This window comes from Coffea arabica, chromosome 10c (genome assembly GCF_036785885.1).
Source record: "Coffea arabica cultivar ET-39 chromosome 10c, Coffea Arabica ET-39 HiFi, whole genome shotgun sequence".
Taxonomy (NCBI): Eukaryota; Viridiplantae; Streptophyta; class Magnoliopsida; order Gentianales; family Rubiaceae; genus Coffea; species Coffea arabica.
This window is the reverse complement of record NC_092329.1, coordinates 2,230,389-2,253,043: the sequence shown is the minus strand read 5'-3', so window position 1 is coordinate 2,253,043 and position 22,655 is coordinate 2,230,389. Positions and strand designations below refer to the sequence as shown.

The 22,655-nt window shown below is 38.4% G+C and overlaps 2 protein-coding genes and 1 long non-coding RNA gene across 5 annotated transcripts; 1 reads left to right on the top strand and 2 right to left on the bottom strand.

The window, feature by feature from the left end:
- Window positions 1-474: 474 nt before the first annotated feature.
- On the bottom strand, window positions 475-5,514 carry LOC140015568 (uncharacterized). Its single transcript, XM_072068236.1, has 12 exons — window positions 5,307-5,514; window positions 4,972-5,191; window positions 4,527-4,727; window positions 4,367-4,437; window positions 3,903-4,065; window positions 3,142-3,735; window positions 2,166-2,546; window positions 1,971-2,046; window positions 1,808-1,871; window positions 1,219-1,354; window positions 982-1,095; window positions 475-895 (listed from the first exon to the last, which is right to left on the bottom strand). Exons 1-12 carry the CDS (start codon window positions 5,414-5,416, stop codon window positions 830-832), a joined length of 2,196 nt encoding a protein of 731 aa, XP_071924337.1. The 5' UTR covers window positions 5,417-5,514; the 3' UTR covers window positions 475-829.
- A 5,878-nt stretch (window positions 5,515-11,392) lies between these two features.
- On the top strand, window positions 11,393-16,015 carry LOC140016302 (rop guanine nucleotide exchange factor 1-like). 3 transcript variants are annotated; one of them, XM_072069828.1, is made up of 7 exons: window positions 11,393-11,854; window positions 12,772-12,888; window positions 13,024-13,562; window positions 14,206-14,251; window positions 14,342-14,556; window positions 15,176-15,504; window positions 15,712-16,015. In XM_072069828.1, the coding sequence occupies exons 1-7, from the start codon at window positions 11,536-11,538 to the stop codon at window positions 15,752-15,754; spliced, it is 1,608 nt and encodes a 535-aa protein (XP_071925929.1). In that variant the 5' UTR covers window positions 11,393-11,535; the 3' UTR covers window positions 15,755-16,015. The 3 variants fall into 3 exon arrangements, with proteins under 3 accessions (XP_071925929.1, XP_071925928.1, XP_071925927.1); XM_072069827.1 differs by having other exon boundaries at window positions 14,339-14,556; XM_072069826.1 differs by having other exon boundaries at window positions 14,206-14,556.
- A 2,043-nt stretch (window positions 16,016-18,058) lies between these two features.
- Window positions 18,059-21,153, bottom strand: LOC113710935 (uncharacterized). The gene is made up of 2 exons (XR_003453044.2): window positions 20,107-21,153; window positions 18,059-18,521 (listed from the first exon to the last, which is right to left on the bottom strand). It is a non-coding gene; the product is annotated as an uncharacterized lncRNA (long non-coding RNA).
- Between the last annotated feature and the right edge of the window lie 1,502 nt (window positions 21,154-22,655).

Here is a 22,655-nt window from a genome sequence, read left to right as displayed (position 1 = left end):
TGGGAAAAAAGAAGGGATAATTTCAAAATCCTCCCTGAGGTTTCTAACAATTTCACTAACCTCCTCTGAAGTGAAGTGTGAGGAACGAAACAACTCATTTTGTAAAATATGAAAAACTATGGATCGAATTATGTAAATTTGATTTGACAATTTTAAAAATGACGGACAAAAAAATCATTTTATAAAATATGAAAAATGTTTTGAACGATTTTTCCATATCTAAATTATATTTGTCTTATGCAGTATTCCCTCTCCTTAACAAATGTTTTGATATGATTTATCAGCCATTACTTGGAAAATAAAATTGCTGGGAGAGGGACGAAGAGAAGGTCTGCATTTTACGTCTCTCGAGTTATGTCTCGGAAAGGAAGGAACGGATGCTGATGATACGGTATCGATTGGAGTCGACAGAAGACAGGAGAAGGATTTGCAAGTAGTTGAGTTGGGCTTACCCCAATTTTGCCGATCTCAGTGTTGGTCAGGAAGATAATTTTGTAAATTTCAGGATTATAGGGGGCGATCATAATTAAGCTAAACATTTGGCAATATTGTCGATGCCTTGTAGAGTTTGTACATGGAAGTTGAGTGTGATCAAAGTTGACGCGCATCAGGCTACCCGTATCTGTTCCTACCATATCGGACCGTATAGTGGGCTACTTCCAGCTAAGAATGATGAGAGGGCAAACATGCCAGGTGTAGAGGGACGGAGAACACAGGCCCCAGAAAGTATCTACTGATCCAAAAAGTTGGCACACAAAAATCCGTTCAGTGTGGGGATAGCGTCCATCTCCAGCCTCGTCAGAAAATCACATTTTCGCAGAACCACCCACTAATCTACCCAGGTTGCACCCAAAACCTTTGCCATGAAGGCATATCTATCTGCAGCTTCATCAATCTGTCACAAAGATTGAAAAGCTCAATGCCTGAATGAAAAATAATCCCCCACGCCATGCCCGGGAAGTTTAATGATAAATGGTTTACCATTTTCTGTGTCGGACGACCAGCTCCGTGTCCAGCTTTCCGTTCGATACGACTGATGATTGGGTTGGTCTGAGGACTGCTCTCCAAACCAGTGCAGAGTTCATACTGCAGCGTCTACAAAGTCGTGGAGAAACAACTTTTAGCATAATGACAGCCGCAATTTTGTAAAGTAACCCCTGATGCTAATAATCAACGAGTAGAGGGACTGAACCGTAATCGAAGCAATTTAGAACTCACCGCCAAAAACTTCAGTGAGTGCAACGGCACAACTCGATCATCATGATCAGCTGTTAATAGCATTGTGGCGGGGTACTGAGAAACCTGATCAGGAGATTGTTCCCATGGTCTTCTAACATTGTGCAGTGGTGAGTACCTTGGGAAGAGAAGCAGAGACACAGAAAGACATGACACATTAATACATAATCCTCCAAGAGTAATGTTTCAATGAACACAGTGAAGCCCGTAAAAGCCCATAACAAAACCAATTAAACAGAAACTGTAACTAGGATGAAAAATGCCCTTTACCAAATTCTGCATAAAGATGTTAGAAGCACCCTAATTTATTTTAAGTAACCAATTATTGACGTCCGACTAGATGGTAATTCATTTATCTTCCCTTTCTATGAAGAGTGCATGGATTAATTGGAACCAGTTTGCCAATCATGGCAGCATTACCTCCAAAGTTTTCTTAATTGGACTTGTGCTTGTAACAAATTCAAAAATGGGGTGTTTCCGAGTATAGTGGTTTCATATCTTTCTGAAAATTTACTGACCACTAAGTCAAAACCACAGCAAGAAAATAGAAAGCCAAGCACAACAAACTCACTTGAAAAGCCAATGAAACTCTTTCTCCTTCTCAGAACAACCATAATCAGAGGTCCATGCATGGCCTGGCCAAAGGGGGTAAAAACACAAATGATACAGACCATTAATATGTCAGAACACTTCAAAGGACAAGAAGTCCTTTGACAAAAAAGATGAGTTCTCACCAATAGTGAACTTGTGAAATCTAAGCATGTCCATAACGCCAACATGGGCAAGAGCGCAGCCAAAAAGATCAGGTCTCTGTCACCAGGTAAATTTCCATAGCATATCAAGTAACTAATCAACAGTGTAAACATCAAAAAATCTCTCTTCCTAATAGAAACTGGAAAAAAGTATTCATTCTGACGAGGGTGGAGTACCTGATTGATGGAAGCCCCAACAAGCAGCCCACCATTGCTCCCACCTTCAATGCACAACTTTCTAGGTTGCGTATAACCAGTAGATATAAGATATTTAGCACAAGAAGCAAAGTCATCGAAACAATTCTGCTTTTTTGCGAGGGATCCAGCTTTATGCCATTCTTCTCCATACTCTCCGCCACCACGAATATTTGCAATACAGAATATGGCATCCAAATGTCTTGCAATCACTATACGAGAAACACTAAATGATGGTGTAATACTAATATCAAAACCACCATAAGCGTACAGTAAACAAGGGTTTGATCCATCCAAGGAAATGTCCTTCTTTGACACCACAAACATTGGGATCAGAGTGCCATCCTTGCTAGGCACAAAAACCTGCAGAGGTAGAAGATGTCAATGAATAAATCAAAAAGGTAATTTAACCACATGCATTATGTTATGTGGCTCCATTCTCTCTCTCTCTCTCTCTCTCTCTCTCTCTCTCATGAAAAGGATGCCCAAGCAAGGCTAAATAGGAAAATATCTTGCCCTACTTTTCATATGCTAATTTACAATTTCGTTTCAAATTCAAGTAGGGGAATGGATTTTTCTTGTAACATCAGAGAAAATGACAAATGACCTATAGATTACCAAAGACCAAACCTAGATACCAAATGCCTCCAACAGCACAATACTAGTGTTTGCTTGATCCATATCTCCCCACAGGTCTTAACAACTTTTTAGTTTTACTGCTCCGTGAATCTTACAATTTACTATTTCTCTCAATGTTAGCTAATCCTTGGCTCTATTCTATAAAGGCTTCTACATGAACATAGCTACTACCACCGCAGTATTGGTTTTTGCTTCTCTTTTCTATTTTTCTTCCTAAGCATACATCTCTTCAAATATGCCCACCAATAAGTAAGTTTTCTAGATGATTGATCGATGGGACTTCATGCAGCCAAGCACATAATACGTAAAAGAGATTTACCTGATTAACTACAAACTGGGACCGATCAAAACCAGGAACTATGATTTCTCGGAATATGCTGATTTCTGGGGCCCCACCTCCTAGATTACATTTGTAAATAATGCCAGGGACAAGGAAGCTTGTAAAATGAATAAAGACGATGTTATCCTTGCGCCGAGCAGAAATCTGACACACTGTCCCTATGTCAACTGGTAAATGATGCAGGAGAGAACCTGTTTTCAAGTCCCTTATCTGCAAAACATTCTTTACGTCGCTCAAATAACTAACGACAATTTGATCTCCATTGACAGCAACAACTGATTCGAGCACATCTTTTTCAGATTCTTGAAGGACTTCAGTCCAAGAAGTTGGTACTTTCAGATCTACTCGGACAAGTTTGTACCTTGGAGCATCCTTATTAGTCCGGAACGTGAAAACAGAACCATCATTTGCAACATCTAGGTAAGAAGCATCAAAACTGTCAACAAGCTTCACAAAGGGAAGCAGATTGTTTGTTTCTTTATAATTTTCAAGCCCGTCTGGAAGTGCAGATAAGTCACAATAATAAACTTTGTTCACAGGATCACAGGTCTCGAAAGTATATAGGAGCACATACTGTAACCAAAGGGAAAAAAAAAACAAAAATAAGAAACCGTCAGTTTCTATCCTGCCACAACTATTTTAGACATGAGATATACAGCATAGTAACTCTACAACTACAGTTAGAACGCAAATTGTAAATGTAATTATCAGGCTCCCTAACTCTGCAGTAAATTCATCACCTGGCCGTCTTCCGTAACAGACGCTGAACGCGTATGCTTTGGATTGTCAGGATCTTTCCAACATAAGATATCTTCAGACTGGTCAGTAGACAAGAAATGATAATACAACTCGTGATTTAGGTTGGCATTGGTCTCTGTCCCAGCATCCAGATTATCTCCCTCCCTAGGAAGCACAATATAACCAAATGAGAATCATGGAGATCACGACAAAAGAAGAATCTGATTGATTCATAAAAGCTATTGAAAACATTCTGGCCTGTGTAATTAGAAGTAAAGACAGAAGCTGAAAGTTCACTTTATTTTACGACTCTTTATCCATATATATTCTTTCCAACATGTTTGATATTGCTCAAAAGGAATGGTACTGATAAAGACAAAACCAATTGCAGTTCCCATGAAGCGCACAGCGAGTGATGATCACTACGTGATAGTAATTAGGAATTCTTATTGTGCCTAACACTTACTTTGGAGCAGGGTATCGGCTATAGAAAAATCCTTTGCTATCATGGGTCCAACTGATATTCGAAAACTTAACCTGCAGAACACATAACGTAAATAAGTTTAGTCGAACTAATTCAGGAAGCTTAAGCTGATCTAGCTCCAGCAACAAATTAGGAGTCTTACCCAGGAAACAGTATCGGGTAGCACATGCTTGTCTTGAATCCGCAAGACTTGAATGGTTACCCAATCACTCCCACTGGAACTGATCCCATAAGCCAAGTACTCAGCATCCTCGCTGACAGCGTAAGCCCTCAATGCCACAGTTCCATCCTCGCTCAACGTGTTAGGATCAAGCAGCACCTCCGGCTTTCCATCCAAACCATCCTGAATAACACAACATTTGCCGCTAAACGTCAAGACTGAACCAATTTTGACTTAATCCTTGCCCCTCATTTATTGTTGTCAAACTAGTCTTATCCGGAGATAGTAATTGACGGTAGCAGTACTCAAGAAATTGATGTTGGAGTAAAGGGAATAGCGTAAGTGTAAATAAAAGACAAAACTTGGGTGCATTGGGAAGGGGTAAAAAGCGTAAAAGGAAAAAGTAAACACGGCAGGGATGAGAAACCTGAACGTAGAGAACACTTTGGGGTTGAAGACCCGTGTTGTGAAAGTAAAAGTACTTGTTAGCAGCCCTAAAAGGAGCATCATAGCGGGGGAAATCGAAGAGTGCTGTAATCTTTTCACGAAGCTTTTCTCTGGTCTCGCAAGTCTTGAGCACAGAATCCGTTAGTTTGACCTGCTTCTCCACAAATTCCTTCGTCTCCTCAGAGTCTGGGTCCTCAAGCCTATACTCAAAAAAAAAAAAAAAAAAGCCCGTCACAGGAAAAACTGGAGTTCAAAAATTCAAACAACTTTTTCTTTTTTTTTTTGTTGGGGGGTGGTGGTTTTGATTTGTTTTACCATCGGTAAGGGTCGGAGACAGGAACGCCGTGGTAGTTGTCGACGACAGAATCGTCCCGACGGGCAGCGGGGTATTGCAATTGCTCGTCAAGAACAGACAAAGAACCCATTTTTTTAGTGCAACAAGAAACGGTAGCATGGCGTGGAGTTTTATAGTAGGAGCAGTAGGAGTAGAAATGAAAAGAAAAAAGGAGCGGGCGGCGGGGGGCAATGCGGGTAATGCGGGGGGCAATGCGTGATGTTTGGTGAGGTCGGAAGAGAATGGGATGCGCGTGGCGTGCGCATGATAACATCGTGTGCTTAGACTCTAACGCGGGAAGGTATGGAGCCCAGATTCTGGAGAATTACCTTAACTTGGTACCCTTGCTAGGTTACGCGCGGCAAGGATGTTGCCATTTCTGTAGATTATGTCGTCATTCTCATTCCCTTGCCTTTCCCAACGGGGGACCCTATTCCCACTCCTAAATTGTATCGCTCCCGGTGTTACGTGTTACCTGCAGATTCTTCTAAAGGTACCGCAGCACAATCACATCGATCCAGTGATTTTCACGAATTTAGCTTTAAGAAAAATTAATTAATCATATAATTTATTTAACTATATAATATATTCAAATGAGTCAAATTATAATATCCATATCATATGTTTATATGTTTATTTGATTCATATAAATTTTTCCTTTTACACCGTTCTATCGCCTCTTGATTCCTCAGCCGAACATAAGCACTAGTACTTCTACTACGACTAATTGGCACATTCTTGAGAATCTTCCATTTTTTCCTTGTTCTTTGGGCACGAGTTCAATTAAACAAGATGGTATTGAACCGGATGAGGGGTAGGTCACGGCCAAGATTTGGCTAAAAAAAAATGTAAGGTGTATATCACTTCTTGTACCTTATTTTTAATAATGTGTGTGGGACTCACAAAAATTTGTTCTAAAATTACACGTTATATAAATAAAATTACGCAGTGTGTAAAATGCACAAAATCGCTACCAACGGTTGCACCGCAACTGTTCCTGCCCGTGGTTCTGAAGCTGTCACAGGGGGGAAAAAAAAAGAGCCTGGTACGGTTCTTAATTTTGGATAGTTGTTATAAGTAATTTTTTTCTGGTAGTATTTTTTTGTTTATTTTTATTTCCACATTCGAGTCTAATTTAGAGCCCGAGCCAAACAGCAGCATGAAGTTTTTAGCAAAATTTCTCGTCATTTTCTCTTTTTGTTTTGGAAGTTTTACTTTTTTAAAATTTCGTCGTTAAGTAGTTTTTTTTTAAAAAAAAAAATTTCATTTTGTTTCCTTCTGCTTATCTGTCTCTTCTAGATGTCAATCTTTTGACATGTGTATCAAGGTTCCAAGATTTTTCTGAATCTTGACTCGAAAGTTTGTTCGAGTCAAGCTTTCTTTTGGATATGCTTCCGTGTTAATGAAGCTTTACCCAACACCTTTATGCCTTCATATTTTTTTTATAAAAAAAAAATTAGAAGGAACCTCTACTCTTTTTTTTTTTTTAAGAACCTATTCTCATACTTTACATCCTTTTCTATTGTAGGGAAAAAGGAAAAACAAGTTTTGGAAAAATGAGAAGTTAACCCAATTACAAGGTCATCACAATTGGCAAATTGCTGATCCTACCAAGGGAGGGTTCACAAATATTTTCATAAACCATTCGTAATTTTTTTTTCTTCTCCAAAATGATAGAACTTCATGAGCTAATATATAGTATGAGATAAAAAAGTGATTGAAAAATGTAATAATTTTTCTGCACTGAACTACAATCAAACAACAAGGCATTTTTTGGTACGGTACGTAGCATTGGCGCTATTTTGCATTAGCAGTTGTTTTTAGAAAGCATATTTTATAAATTTAAGGGCTCCAAATCCAAAAGCCTGAATGCCGATATGATAATAAATCAACAATTCATTACATAGGTCATTTTCTAGCTCCAATATAGAATATGAAGGTTGAAAATTCAAGAGCCATGCGGCAAGTGATAACTAATTGCCGTAGTGCTTCTCCTTCACAACACAATAAAATATTTCATGGTTTTCAATCTAAAAATTTAGAGGTCAAAACAAGTTTGGCAAACCATTTTTGTCTTTTGAGAGAGTTGGTATAAATTCTTAATTATTTTTCCCGCTTTTCTAATAAAAATAATGACCCAACCAACAAAAAGACTCCCCACCTGCAAATCGATCCTCGTCCACATTTTCTGACACCAATAATCCCACATCACGTACTGACATTGACCCTTTTGCTCTAGTCTTTATGGGATCGCAATCAGGTTAACCACCTTGACACGCAAATCTTTAGTATTAAACATAAAAGCCCAGTAAAACAAAACGCGTCATTACGTTTTTTTTTTTTATCTTATCTTTTGCCAGTCGAGGGTGAGAAATAAAAAAATTCCCATGTTGTAACAATTAGCCGTAGTTATCACTTATCAGGCACAAGGCTTATCTAATGCGTATTATCCTTTCATGTAATTAATGTGTAATGACGAAATTTATCGAATGCGCACTTTTGGATAGTGATCGCAAATTTTCTTATCAACAAAAAACACGCAATAATTAATATGTGTTTGAGACATGATCAGAGACGGAAGAAGGATCTCATCAGAAGACGGAAAGCCTCCATCAGTCGTCTCTATGGATATCAAATGAGAGACGGTCCGTTGGAAACCTCGAAAAAAGGAGAATATCTAGACAATGAATAAGTTGAGTACATTTCTGCACTCTCTTAAATCCTCAACCCTTGAAAAAAAAAAAAAAAACCTCAACCCTTATGGCTAGTTTGGATGGAAGGATTTGAACAGAAAAGATAAGAAAGGAAGGAAAAGTTGACTTATCATGTGTTTGGGAGATATTCATGAGACAGAAAAAAAGAAAGGGAACAGATTTAGAAGGATAAAACTTGTGTTACAATTTAAAAAACTTTTCCGACTAGATAAACGAGAGAAACCTCTTGAAAGTCTACTAATACTTTTTAAATACGCATCTTGTCCTTAAAAAACTATGACGTGAAATTGTATTGACTTATATGTCCAAAATCATTTTATTTCTTTTCAAAACTCTCAAATAACAACGTTAGAATTACTTCTCTTCTATTCTCTCATAATTTAAGTTTTCTTATCCTTTCCTTTCTGTAGCTATTAAGAAGAAGGAGAACAAGAAGAGGAAATCATCCCTCGCATTTAGACGTAGTCGTTCTTTATGGGCCATGACCAATGGATCCACAGCGCTGCAAAATATAAAAGCCCCACCCACCAATCGTCATCTTGGATTCCTGAGGAACTTTAATGGCCCTGAGGCCGAGCTGCTGAGCCCGGCCCCATACTTTGATGATAGTAATAAAATATAAACTACTTGTGCAGTGTCTTGTTAAAAGAATGATAGATCCCGGAAACGAAGTGTAAAATGACAAGAATTGTAGCATAATTATAGCAGTTTTTATTTTCTACATTTTGCAGCAGGCTTTATGAGAAGAGATGGTAGCGTCGAAGAAGATCAAGTGCTCATAATAATAATGATAATAATAAAACGAAAAGCAAAAGATCTTTCCCCAAAACATGTTGGATTTGCTAAATTAGATGAACTAGGAAAAGGATTTGAATTCATGCGCAATGGATTTGATTACGCACCACTTGAGCAGTGGAATAGTAGTGTGGCAACATAATTCAGAATCAGATCCCATTAGCAGACACATTCGGACAATTGTCTGCGGCAGTAGGAGTCTGCAAAATTCGCAAAGAAAAAGAAAATGCATCAAGCTGGCCTTTCTAATAACCATTCGCACTCTTCTTTTTATTAATCACCTTTTATTACCATTTTAATCATATAATTTTTATTTATTATATTATATAATATAATAAATGATGGGAGTGCAAATAACATTTCTCGGGAAGGAATTATCATATGTTACCACATAATCATACACGTAATCTAGGGCCTGTTTGGAACCTGAGTTTTTTGGGAGTTTGTCTAAAACTTTACTGTAGTGCACTGTAGAAGTTTTTGAAAAAATTTTGTAGAAATTTTTGTCAGGTGAAATTTTTTTTCCATTTCTTTTTTTCTTTCCTTTTCTCTTTCTCTTTTCTTTTCTTTCTTTCCTTTTTCTTTTCTTTCTTCTTCTTCTTCTTCCTTCCCCCTTACCTCCGCCACCCCTCTCCTCCCTTTCCCCTTCTCCTCCTCTGCCCCGCCACCCCCTCCCCCCTTCCCCCTCTGCCCTGCCACCCCCTCCCCCCGCCTTCTCCCTCAGCCCCGCCACCCCTGCAAAAGCTCCCCCTCCCTCTCCCTCTGCCCGCAACCCCCCTCCCCCACCCCTGCGCTGTGGTGGAGGGAGCTGAGAGGAACGACGGCGAGGTAGGAGTTGCGAAGAGGAGAGAGAACGCGCGAGGGCTTTGGGTCGCGGCCAAGGAGGAACGGCGGCGCACGGTGTAGCCAGGGGGCGTGGCGCGAGCGAGAGGCAGCGGTTGGGCTGGAGTCGCGCGAGATGATGGTGGCTTCGTCGGCGTTGCGAGGGAGAGAGAAGGCTTGTGGTGTCGCTGGAGTCGCGCGGCCGTGGGCAGCAGTGTCCGGGCGTGGAGACCGAGAAACACGCGAGAGGAGAGAGACGTGCGGCGAGGTGGCGGCGTGCGCTGGTGATGAGGGGAGGAAATGGGGGTGGACAAAGGGGGAAGATAGCGGGGAAAGGCAGAGGGAAATAGGGGAGGGGGGAGAGAGAAAAAAGAAAAAAGAAAAAAGAGATTTTGGAAACCAACATATCGGTCAAAAGGGCAGGGGAGGGAGAGAAAAAAAAAAGAGGAAGGCCGGCAAAAGTTGGCCGGAATAGTTACCGGCTCTGGAAGCGGTGGTAGAGGGGGTGGCCGGTTGGGTGGGGGAGGAAAAAGAAGAAGAAAAGTCGAAGGGAAAGTTTTTTGTGTATTATTTTGAAGTGTGTAGGTAAAAAACTTTGATAAGTTTTTTGGGGTTCTTATAGCAAAAGTTGTTAAAAAACTAGTAGCTAAAAAATTAGGCCAAAAACTTCACTTCCAAACAAGCCCCTAATTCAATTTTAGTCTCAACTACTGGTGGTGCCAAAATCTACTACTGTCACGGAGAAAAGAGCCAAAATTTAATTGAAGATCCTTAACAAAAGTCAAATCATTATATGTTTTTGAGATTTTTTTTTTGGTTCTGGTTGGGGAGTTGGGGGCCTTTACCCACGTAGCATCCCATATTCTTTACGAGTGTTTATCGGCTTTTCCATTATTTTCTACAGTTTGCTGTGTTTCTTGACTAAATAAAGTTCGAAAACATAAAGCATGCATTGGCCTTTGAGACTTCTTGTTTTTTAATCGCAGTAGTTACACGCACTCTTGATTCTCAACCAAATTACACGATGAGTTTATATATTTTACAGTTAGCATTAAATCTTTTTGTACTAACATTGCAACGAAATTCTTAACTCTTTGTTTTGGTCATTAATATTTCAACTACAATATTCATGCCCCGTTTTTATTTTCTTCAAACAAAATGTTAGGCTATGGGTAGAAGTTTTTGAAGAAAAATAAATAATTGTAATGCTTCTTTAAAATGTGATTTGTATAAATAAAAAAGTGTCAAACACCAATGGGAATTGCAATTTTACTATGTACCCGCAAGAACAGCAATATTATTGCTATAATTTACTAATTTTTGTCTGAATTATACCAGACCAGACCAGACAATGTTTCAATAGAGGTATTATTTAAAATAATTATTATAACACTTTTTATTATAATACGATGTATCTAAGAATAAAAAAACACATGAAAAAAAGTGTTCATCATATATATATAAGCAATATTGGAAAAGAAGATTATGTTTGGATTGTATTTTTTGAACTTTTTATTTAAAAAATTTACTGTAACAATTTTTTGAAAAATTGCAATACAGACATACTCCTGTCTCTTTTTCAGATGGGGCTAAGAAAAAGATAGACAGAGTGTGTGTGTGGGACCGGGGAGTAAGGTAGCGCCAGCAGCTTTTGAAAAACAAAAAGGAAAAAAAAAAGAAAAAGAAAAAACTTCGTTATAAAAGGCTTCTTCAGTGTCTAGTTGCTTTGGTACTTCACCATCCTGATCCTCCCCAGTATTCATCATAGGAGCAATTTTCAAATGAAACTGAGCCGCCGGTGACGTAGCAGTACTAGTAAAAGTGGTCATTCATTTCTCAGCAGCTCCAAAAAGGAGTACTAGTACTACTACTGTTGCCAATGGCAGCTAACTACTCGTGTATCCTATCTTCGTCGTCTGAGGAGGAGGAGGAGGACGGTGACATTTATCGTCACAGCAGCTTCCATCCTTTCGACAGTTACAGTATCAGTGCTGATGTCAGCGAATCCGAGAGCTGTTCTAGCGCCAGCACATTCTCCTCCCGGCCCCCTCCTCCTCCTCAGGCAGCTGCTTCTCATGCACTAAATTCTCTCTCTTCCTCTTCTGATTCTCCGGCCAGGCCTAAGGTTATGTTTCCAGTCGTCGGTCACAGACATGTTGTGATTCCGGAGGAGAAGCAGGACGAGCCTGAATTATCCGGTGAATCGTTCTTTTCTAATCTTAAACAAATTAGGTTGTTTACAATACTACTAAATAAATTACCGTCATGATCTCTAAATACTCTTTGCTTTCATTTTGATATCTTTATGTATCCTTTTTTTTTTGGTCAAAAAATCTCTATCATGTTTAGTTCTGTTTTGCTGAGAAATTCAGGAAAAACACTCTCCTGTGAAATTTGATTGGTCTGTTGCCTAGCTTAGCTAGTAGAATTATTTTTAATCACTGTTTGGTAGGTCACGCTTCAACATATTGCATTTAGCTTCCTACCAAACTGTTCAACTACTGCTACTGCTACTTCTTTTAGCGGTGAATTTTATCTTTCCTTCTCCATCATTAAGAAAATAAAAGGACATAACGACGGGACAATTAGTACGTGTTATTTAACTAATTTGTTGTGCTAATTAAGGGAACACATAAAATTGAAGCTTGGAAAGCAGTTTCGCGGATAGCGAGCTGCCCACGATAATTGACAAAGCTTAGCTCATAGCAGAATTTAAGTGGCAATGAAACATATCACACCCCCTCGAGCCTTGATGGATAATCATGTTTGAAATAAACCAACATGTGCAAATCGGATGTATAGGATGCTTACTTTCCCTTTTTCTTCTTCCGTAAGTCATCCTATGGATTTTTATTTTTATTTTTATTTTTTTGGGATGAGTGGGGAAGGTTAGGGTGGACAGGATCGGGGCTTGAGATAATTGGTTTCATTTTTAACGTGGTTCCACCTTAATTAATTAAACCAGGAATGAGCATATGAGCAAAAGCTTGTGACTAGCAACTTCCTTTGTGTAGTGTGAAGCTAAATTAAGCGCAGTGGACTAGAAGGCATAATTTTGGTTAATTTCTCCTGTTCTTTTCTGGAACTTATATTCTTACTTCTTGTGGTACTCCAGAAGTTGAATTGATCAAAGAGCGTTTTGCCAAGCTGTTGTTAGGAGAAGATATGTCAGGTGGAGGTAATGGAGTATGTACTGCTCTTGCCATATCCAAGGCCATCACAAATCTTGCTGGTTCGTTCACCTTTCAAGTTGTCATATTCCTCTCCGCTTTTTTACCTTCCCCACCCCTTTGGTAAATAACATCGAGGGTGATTTACATTATTTCTCAATAAAAGCCATTTGTTGGTTATCAACATGAATTGGCAGCCACTGTGTTTGGAGAGCTATGGAAATTAGAGCCGATGGTGCCTAAAAAGAAGTCAATGTGGCTGTGTGAAATGGAATGGCTTCTATGTGTCAGTGATTCCATTGTCGAGCTTGTTCCATCAGTGCAAGAACTTCCATGTGGTAGGACAGTTGAAGTCATGGTGCCTCAACCGCGGTCTGACTTGTCTCTGAATCTTCCAGCACTTAAGAATTTAGACGCAATGCTAATTAGCATCTTGGACGGATTTCATGACAGTGAATTTTATTATGTCGATAGAGGGATAATTTTTGCTGATGGAGAATTTATTGAAGCAAGACCGTGCCCTCCATCTCAGGAAAGGCCTTCAATTACACTTGAAGAGAAATGGTGGTTACCATTCCCAAAAGTCCCACAAAATGGTTTGTGTGAGGAGACAAGGAAACAATTGCAACAGTGCAGGGAATGCACAAATCAGATATACAGAGCGGCTGTGGCTATTAACAACAGGGTATTGTCAGAAATGGAAGTCCCGCAAGTTTATTTGGATAGCTTGCCCAAGGTAAGAGTTCACTTTTAAATTGTAGTGTTGGGTCCATCCATTCTTGTGACCACCTTTTACTGACCATATGGAGCAGAGAGAGACAGCCATAGTTGTTTATCTTAAATAATCCTCTATAACTTTTACAATATGTACTTCGATGCAACGAATTGCTATTTGGATTTATGCAGTTCCATTATCAGATAGCTTTTTGTTTCAGCGCTAATGAACCATCTGATGTCATTTTAAGAATGACTCGACTACTTACTCTGATCTTACTCCTTTTGCATTTGGCTGTGCTACTTATGTAATGATAACGTTGTTGGTTTAGTGTATCTCAAGTGTCAAGTTTGACCTCTGCCAATGTATAGGATCGACTCATGTATATCTCTATCTTTTAGTTTTGTAGTTGCTAAATGTGGAGTGAGTAATTGGTTGCAGGACATCATAGATGAAATACCAGTTGTCAAGCTGTAGTTTTCAGTTTGTTCATATTGTTTGCATCTACGATGGTGGAAATCTTCAACAAGTTATACCCACTAACTGACACGGATTATGTATTTATTTTCCTTTTGATATTCTTTTGAAGACTTTGCTAGGATTCTTGTTGGTTGCACTGATGATAGCTTGATTACTAATGCAGTTTGTGTTGTTCTTGTTGCAGAGTGGGAAGGCTTGCTTAGGTGAAATTCTTTACCGGTATATAACTGGTAATCAGTTTTCCCCCGAATGTCTTATTGACTACCTAGACCTATCATCAGAACATAACACCCTAGAAATTGCTAATAACATTGAAGCAGCTTTACATATATGGAGGCAGAAGTACTCCAAAAAAAAATTCTCTCACACAAAAACTGGGAAGTCACAATGGAGTGGACCACTTAAGGTCTTTGTTGACATCGAGAAGGCCAAAATGTCAGCACAGCGAGCTGATTCCCTCTTAAAGATCTTGAAGCTGCACTTCCCTACCCTCCCACAAACAGCACTAGAAAGGCATAAGATACAGTATAACAAGGTAACCAGAATAGCTCGTTTTGTTGGAAAATGTATGTCAATTGGTTCTTCATTTTGCTCTAAATTTTCTGAATATACCTCTATTTCTCAGATCCATTAACACTGCCAAAATTAGGATATAAACTTTATGTAGCGCTTCACTTTTTTATCCAGACATTATTAGATTTGGACATAGATAATTGCAGTTTTGCGCCTAGTCTGCACAGCTAACAGATAAAAGCTTGAGTATCAAATGATTAGAAAATGTCCAAAACCGTTATTTTCCTGATTGTTCAAGGGCACATCAATTTAATGTGGTGTTTTGATTTGCTTGGTTGAAGTGCTACCATTCGATTACTCATGCTGAAGCTGTCTTCGATATGTTAACTTACCTTTTATGACCCTACCATGATAGCATTCTTGTGGCTTTTGCAAAAAGTAATAGCATTACAAGTTGCTTCTTGTATGGTATGGAGCCTGTCTGTATGCGTTGAACTAGTCTGGAATGAGTTGAAAATTTCTGTTGTCTGCACATGCCATTAGATGGACTGTTTCCTTGGTTTAAACCTCTGATTCATTCACCTTTCAAGTGACTCCCTAGACTCTCCACGGAAATAAGAAGCTAATTTGTTTTTCTATAGGATGTTGGACAATCAATTCTTGAGAGCTACTCCAGGGTGATAGAGGGCTTAGCCTTTAACTTAATGGCTAGGATTGAGGATCTTCTATACGTTGATGAAGCTACAAGACTACGTGCGGCAGCGGAATCATTATCCTTTGTCGACCATAGGGGATTGACTGGAGATTTTACCATGCAGAAGCAGTTTCCTTCTGGTCCGGTTTCAACTCAACTTAATTCTTGCGCCTCTCTGCTAAGGAAACCAGCATTTTGTTCTGGAGTCCCCTTGGTTCGAAAGCTAAAGAGGATACAAAAGTCTCAAAAGAATACGCCGGATGAAAAGATAGAAAGGTTAACTTTTCAGTGACTCAGAATTTTTTTTTTTTAATAATTTTACCAGACCAGACTGTTGTATTATCCAATGGCACACGACAAGACATCTCTTAGCATATGCTTCCCTTGTTAAGGCTGATCATTGAGACAGATACTCGAGTCAGGAAAGAAGCTTTGCTTTGTCAACTTTCTCAATGATCCATTTATAAATTTCTGTTCCGTTAGGGCATTATTGGAAGTATATGGATTCAAACCTCCATTGGCGTAACAGAGAGTCTCCAAGTCCTGTGGCTTATGCTGCCGGAAAGCAATTATCATTGTCACCACGGCTGTCGGAGGGACCTGCCCTGCTGATTATTGGACTGCTACTTTTATGTTACCAGATGCTATATTAATTTATGTTCTGCACGCTGGATGTTGAAATGTTTCACCCATTAAGCGTTTAAGCACTTTGGCTTGATTCTTGCCATGGATACTCCATGCATTTGAACTAGACTAATTGTTTCACTTTCATAAAGCTCTTTGACTCTCTTAATAATGTACTTTTTTTTTCCTTATGTAAAACAAAAACTACCGCCTAGACTGGACCTTGAACAAGGGAGAAAATATATATATATATATATATATATATATATATATATATATAATTTTACCATATATACATGGTTTACTATCCAAGCAATTCTTTTACTGATTCAGACCAACGGAAACCAACAAAAGAAAGAACTGCTGCAAACTTTTCATCGGCCAAAACTTTAAGAAATGAACAATAGATAGGAAAAGAAATTATAAACTTTCTGACTTCTCAACTTCAAGAAAGTCAGTGGTTCACATTCGCAAAATGATATTTTTTTTATTTTATGCTTTTTAACCTTAATTACCATTATAGAAACAGGGAAAATTTTATCCTGTCAATCTTTTGCATCTCGAACATCATCAATTTAGGTAAAATCCCAAAAAACACAGAAGCGCTTGAACGGCACTTCATCCATCCCCCACAAACTCCCTTCAAAAAACAAAAAGCAAAAAGAAAAAAGAAAAAGAAAAATGTGAAGTAAATAGAAAAGAATAGTAGTATTAGCGCTGAACAAATTAGTAATCAACTGAGGTAAATAATCCCTCACTTCGAAGAGCAAAGAGAGAAAATTAAATAGTAGAAAATTCCGGCAATGCAATAAAATAAATTCTCTGCATAATGAACACTAGGAAGCCCACCAAGCCAAAATCAACAATGAGGCAACAGTATTAACCCTGGCCATTTCTTCAGCTTTAGCCGATACATTATCTTCTTCGAACATTCCAAGGCAGCGATGTATTCTTCAAGTTCATTCACTTCAAAGATCATCAAACGGCCCTTCCCACCAAAACTGTTGACTACCCTTACTTTACTTTATAGTATTACACATTAATTTGTATCTCTTTGATGATCTTCGATTGCTTTTTTGTCATCATGTTCCTCATCTTTGATCTTCACTACCACCACCAACTTCCTGCAGCCGATTACCGCCGTTAGAACTTGACAACGAGGTTGAAGCATGACATGGATCAATGATGGAATTGACAGGGGAGTAGCAGACGGAGGCAAAGATATTTCATGCAGGAGATTCAACAATGACAGGCAACATCAACTCCGCACAAAGCACTCACTTTCGCAGCCTTCCTGAATAAACCTGCGCGACGTGGTATAACCTTTTCTCTTCACTGTGGTTTCCAAGGCGGAACAACTTTTAAGAGGATAGACAAATTGAGAAGAATTCGGTTTTAAGACTCGAAGGAAAACAACGCACGCTTCAAGCCAGAGATGGATTTGCAAGCTCACCCACTACTGTTCTCGGTCTTTTCTGTGGGCAGACAAAAGAATGGTGTTTTAGGTTTTCCATCGTTAAAAATTTGTAGCATGCTTTTAATGAGTTTCGTTGTTGATGAAGTTATCATTTAGATAGCACAAATATGTCAAATAACATTTCGCTTGTATCATAAACACATTTTTCAACTCACATTTTTATATGCCCAATTACCTTTTTATCTTATATACATCACATCATAAAAAGTGCTACAGTAATTATTTCAAATAATACTCTATCCAAACAAACCCATTGAGTTTCCCGGTTTCTGGATTTATCAAGGCAAAAATGACAACTTTCTGCACCAAATAATAATCCACCAAGATTTCTTTCTTTAAGCGACGTCTAATATTTTCAAAGCATCCTAAATAAAAAAGTCCGTTGAATAGTAGCCTTTAGTATTCATTCAATACCACAAAAATCAGAATTTGTCAGAAAATATAAAACATTATTAATTCTGTGCTACAATTGCCTGTTTAATGTGAAGAAATTTTGAGTGCATGACAAATGTTATAAATGTCTTGAGTTTGCTCTTTTTTCTAACATAATATACGTAAAAATTTTCAATGCCACCAACTGTTAACTTAATCCTATTTTTTGCTCTATGAATAATTGGTGAATTACAAACCTTAAAAAAAAAAAAAAAAAGGCATTGAACCAAGGACTAACCCCGATGGTTTGCAAATAGCCATGCACTTTTAACTGCAACAAAGAACCTTGAACACTGCTAATGGAAGTGGTGAAATTTGAAAGACGCTACATGCAAAAGACTCTACTAATTATGAAGCATCACGTCCAAGGAAAAGGTTTAGTTTCACGTCTTTGCATGAGAGCATCCAAATTCCGGGAACCATCAGCACTCATCAGGTTTGATAAAGGGGGCAAAACATCATTTATGGCTGTTGGCTAGGGAAATTAAGTACTAGTACCACACTAACACCTAACAGCTCATGTTTTGATAAGAAAACAAAACATCGGATAGGATATCATTTCCCCCACTGGCCTCACTAAATGCAACCAGCAATTTCTGGGAAGAATAGAATTACGAATTATGATACCCTAACGTGCATTGTCTCCCCCATATTTCCTCTCAACCTTCTTCTAACAGCCAAAGAATGCATTCTACTGCTACAGACTTGTTATTCTAGGTAGGTCGCCAAGCAAATTCTACCTCGTGCTTCTTCTTCAAAGCTGCAAATACCGAGACAATTGTTAAAGAAAATGAGCACCTTGATTGTTTGGATACCCTTTTTTTTTTCTTGGCTTTCTTGTAAAAAATTACAAACACATTTTTTAACAAATTTTTTTTTTATATTCCCAACAACATTTTCATCTCACGTACATTTTCATTCCCAAAATTAGACTATAGAGTTATTCCAAATAATGTATCTTCAAGTCATTCATTGTTTTTCTTCCGTTCATTCCATCGGAAGTTAAAAATAAATGGGTAAAAATAAGTAAATAAAAATATGAATGTGAACATACAAGAATTCAACTTACAGTTTCAATAACTCGTTCTCATGAATCGACAGTTTGGTCCAATTTATTCATTTCACAAGGATCATAACTTACCATTGAGAGTCCAAGTTAGAGCTGTAACTGCTATTTTTCGTATTACATAAACAAAGGCAGACCCGAGTGCATGTTACTTCCACTTCAAATTATTTCAAAGCAATTTCATTCGTGCCATACATAATAAGCATTCATCAAAGATTAAAAAATAATAATAAAAAATCATGCCACACAAATAAGAAATGAGGTCAACCATTAATAGATAGAAAGCTAGACAGCAGAAAGTAGAAATAAAACGAATATGTGGGAATCTATTGTGCTCCTAGCTAATTCATAATCAAGAACCCTTAAACCGCCCATCCTTGTGTCCAACAAAATTTAGTGGCATATTCAGGAGCAGGCTTACTTTACAGGATTTAGTGGGTAAAATATGTCAGACTTCAATCATGAGCAAGCAAGAACTACGTTGGAGAGCGTAAAGCAAAGGTTTCAAAAAAGATGGGGGTTCCGCTGCCGCTACTGTTAGACCCCCTAATCACCCACAGTACTTCCCTCTCCTTAAGCGTGGCTTTTTAGTACTTTACACGAATATTATACAACAAAACGAAGAGTAGCTTCTTCGCATCAATCTCAATTCCGGTTTCCACCAATGCCTCCTGCCTACCCCAAAAACCATTAATTATATGCTATAAATTCCCGTCTACACGGTTAAGTGCAGATGAATGAGAAAACAAACGGTGCCAAAAATGCGTCAATCCATAAAGAAACAAAGTGAAGCCATGAAGCATGATACTACGAGTTTTCTTAAGTTCAATATACAATAGTCTGTACTCAGCCACAAAACAAAAGGGGATAGAGTGGTAATAATATTCCTCCTGCCTGCCCCAAAACCATTATATGGTTGTAACAATAGCTAGTTTTAGAAGGTAGTAGAAGATTTGGGGTTTCATATTTGCAAAAGAAATGATATCATGAAACAAAACCATGAAAATTTCCTTGCCCGTATGAATCTTGGGTTGGTTGCTAAACGATGGACACCGTTGACTAGCTAGCAAATCTCTACACGAAGATGCTTTTCATCTCCTCCAGATAAGAATTTGCCTTAGCACCTAAATAAAATGCATCACAGAACTAAACAACGACGGATGGATGGTATCATCATTTAAAGGGATCCTACGTTACAACTAGTCCAAGATGAGACCAAGGATTGAGTTGAACCACAGAAAATTCATATCTTTGCACACAACATATGAGCTGAGTCTACCTGGTGATTCAGCGTTTCAGAGAAAAGCAAGGGAGAAAACAAACATGAACCGCCGCTCTGGAGAAACCCACGTCTGAAATCTGTAAACGAGTATCACGAGGGTTCCGCAAAGAGAAACCAACAGAGCTCAGTTGGCAGTATGCCCACCTCCCCCAAAAACAGAATACAAGTGTATTGAGTTTATTTTGTAGAATGCATATTTCATTGGTCTGAATTAATATGGAGGTGGACAGAATGCCAATAAACTCTGTGGGAAACCCTTTGTTAAACCACCATGAATATTTCCGTAAGCATCCATCGACCACTGTACTGTAATAATCTCTCCCACTGCCAAGGCTTTGAAACAAAGTCAGAATACTTGCAGGGGAGGCAAAGAAGCATCTCAAGAAGGAATATGAATGTAGGAGAGATTGAAAAAAGAGCAGAGGCAGTTGGGAACCATTTAAGATGGGTGATGAGGCCTGTTAGATGCTACTAGTAAATAAATATGAGAGAGACAAGAAAGAGAGGGTTGAGAGAGGCTGTAAAATAATTAATGGGGGTGGTGAGTCTGGTGACTGGTGACGAGATCGACTTGAGAGTTTCAGATTTCATACAACAGATTGGATGGTTCATACGACAATACATGATAAATCATGCTTGAACGCTTCTTCATTCTTTCTTTGAGGCATATTATCTAGAAGAAGCAAAGGATCAAAAGAATGATCATAGATGTTCTTTTTCCCCTATCCCTTTCCTCGTTTCTGATGAAAAAAACCCTCGAACCCCCACAACCATCAGTCTTTTCTTGCCTTCCTCAAACAACCTCCCTCCTGCTCCTCGTTTCTGATGCACTAAACGACTGAAATCTCTCCCTCTCTCTCTCTCTCTCTCTCTAGTTGTTCGAACGTGAACAATGAAAAAGCTTAAACGAGGAGATGCAAAGGGCTTGGGATTTGGCTAGTTATAATTGGGGAAACTTCTTGTTCCTGGTTAGCGAAATGACGAAACCAGGAGGATAATTACTTTCCCAGAAGCTGATTCGAGTACCACCCCTACTTGGTTGGTTTTATGGACGTAGAGTTGTGGCTCCCTCCAACATTTTATGCTCTTTTTTTTTTTTCTTTTCCTCTTCTTCTTGTAAATAATCCTGGCCAATGGATAGGAGAACAATTGAGTTTAAAATAGTGAACTAATTCATGTGACAGCTCCAAGATAAACGACAAAAAAAAAAAAGGAGAAAGAAAGGCTCCAATATTTTCATGTGAGTATTTCAAATTAATGGATAAAATAAAAAAAAAATTAATCACATTAATTACAATAACATGGGTGTTAATTTGAACTATTGGAAATGAAACATCAAAAAGAAATTACTCAAAAAAAATTTTAAAAAGAGGCTCCACCATTCTCCAAACACAAATGGGCACAAAGGTGATGCACACAAAATTTGTTTGGATTGCAATATATTTCTTTAAAAAAAATTTTATACTTTTTATGAATATTTTTTAATTATCATTTAATTTTATATACATCAATATATTTTATGGATCAATATATATATTTTTCATATTTATTTTTATAAAAGCTCTAAAAAGCTCTTAAATTTTTATTTTTTTTTTGTCAATACAGTGGGGTATCCGGGATGCACCCGACTAATCCCCACTGCACCCCGAGACCCCGCCCCCCAAGAGCCTCGAAGCGGTAGTGAGCAAGATTCGACCACACGACTAAAAAGCTCTTAATTTGGTGGAATATTATTGTGACTTCATCTGCCGGAACTGGAAATCTGTAATTAAAAATCATCATAAGCTATGAGACTGCTTTGCCGTCCAAGCAGTTGCCTCTGCAAGTCACAATTGACCGTGGATTAGTGTAATTATAACTTCTGAATTATGCTCCCAGCTGCTGATGAGGGCTATCTAAATCAGCAGTAACATCAATTGGACTTTCTCAGATTCTTTTTCTCTCACTAAACACAAGAATCAATCGAACAGTACAGAAAGAATAATAATTAATCATATTTTGTTCATCAATATTAGAAATTGCATATGTTGTTTTCACTTTGCCCACCTCATCGTCCCATTAGATTAATCTACCCCCCAAAAAATTTTTTTTTTTTTTGTTTTCTGTTCTCTCTCTCTTTTTTATTTGACCGTGCAATGATCAACCTAGTAAATCTCATATTCTTGCACAAGGGCCTGTTTGGAACCTGAGTTTTTTGAGAGTTTGTCTAAAACTTTACTGTAGTGCACTGTAGAAGTTTTTGAAAAAATTTTGTAAAAGTTTTTGTAAGTAGAAAAATTTTGTAGAGGTTTTTGTAAGGTGAAATTTTTTTTCCATTTCTTTTTTTTCTTTCCTTTTCTCTTTCTCTTTCTTTTTCTTTCTTTCCTTTTTCTTTTCTTTCTTCTTCTTCTTCTTCCTTCCCCCTTCCCCTTCCCTGTTACCTCCGCCACCCCTTTCCTCCCTTTCCCCTTCCCCTCCTCTCCCCCGCCACCCCCTCTGCTCCGCCACCCCCTCCCCCCTTCCCTCTCTGCCCCGCCTTTCCCCTCTGCCCCGCCACCTACCTCCCC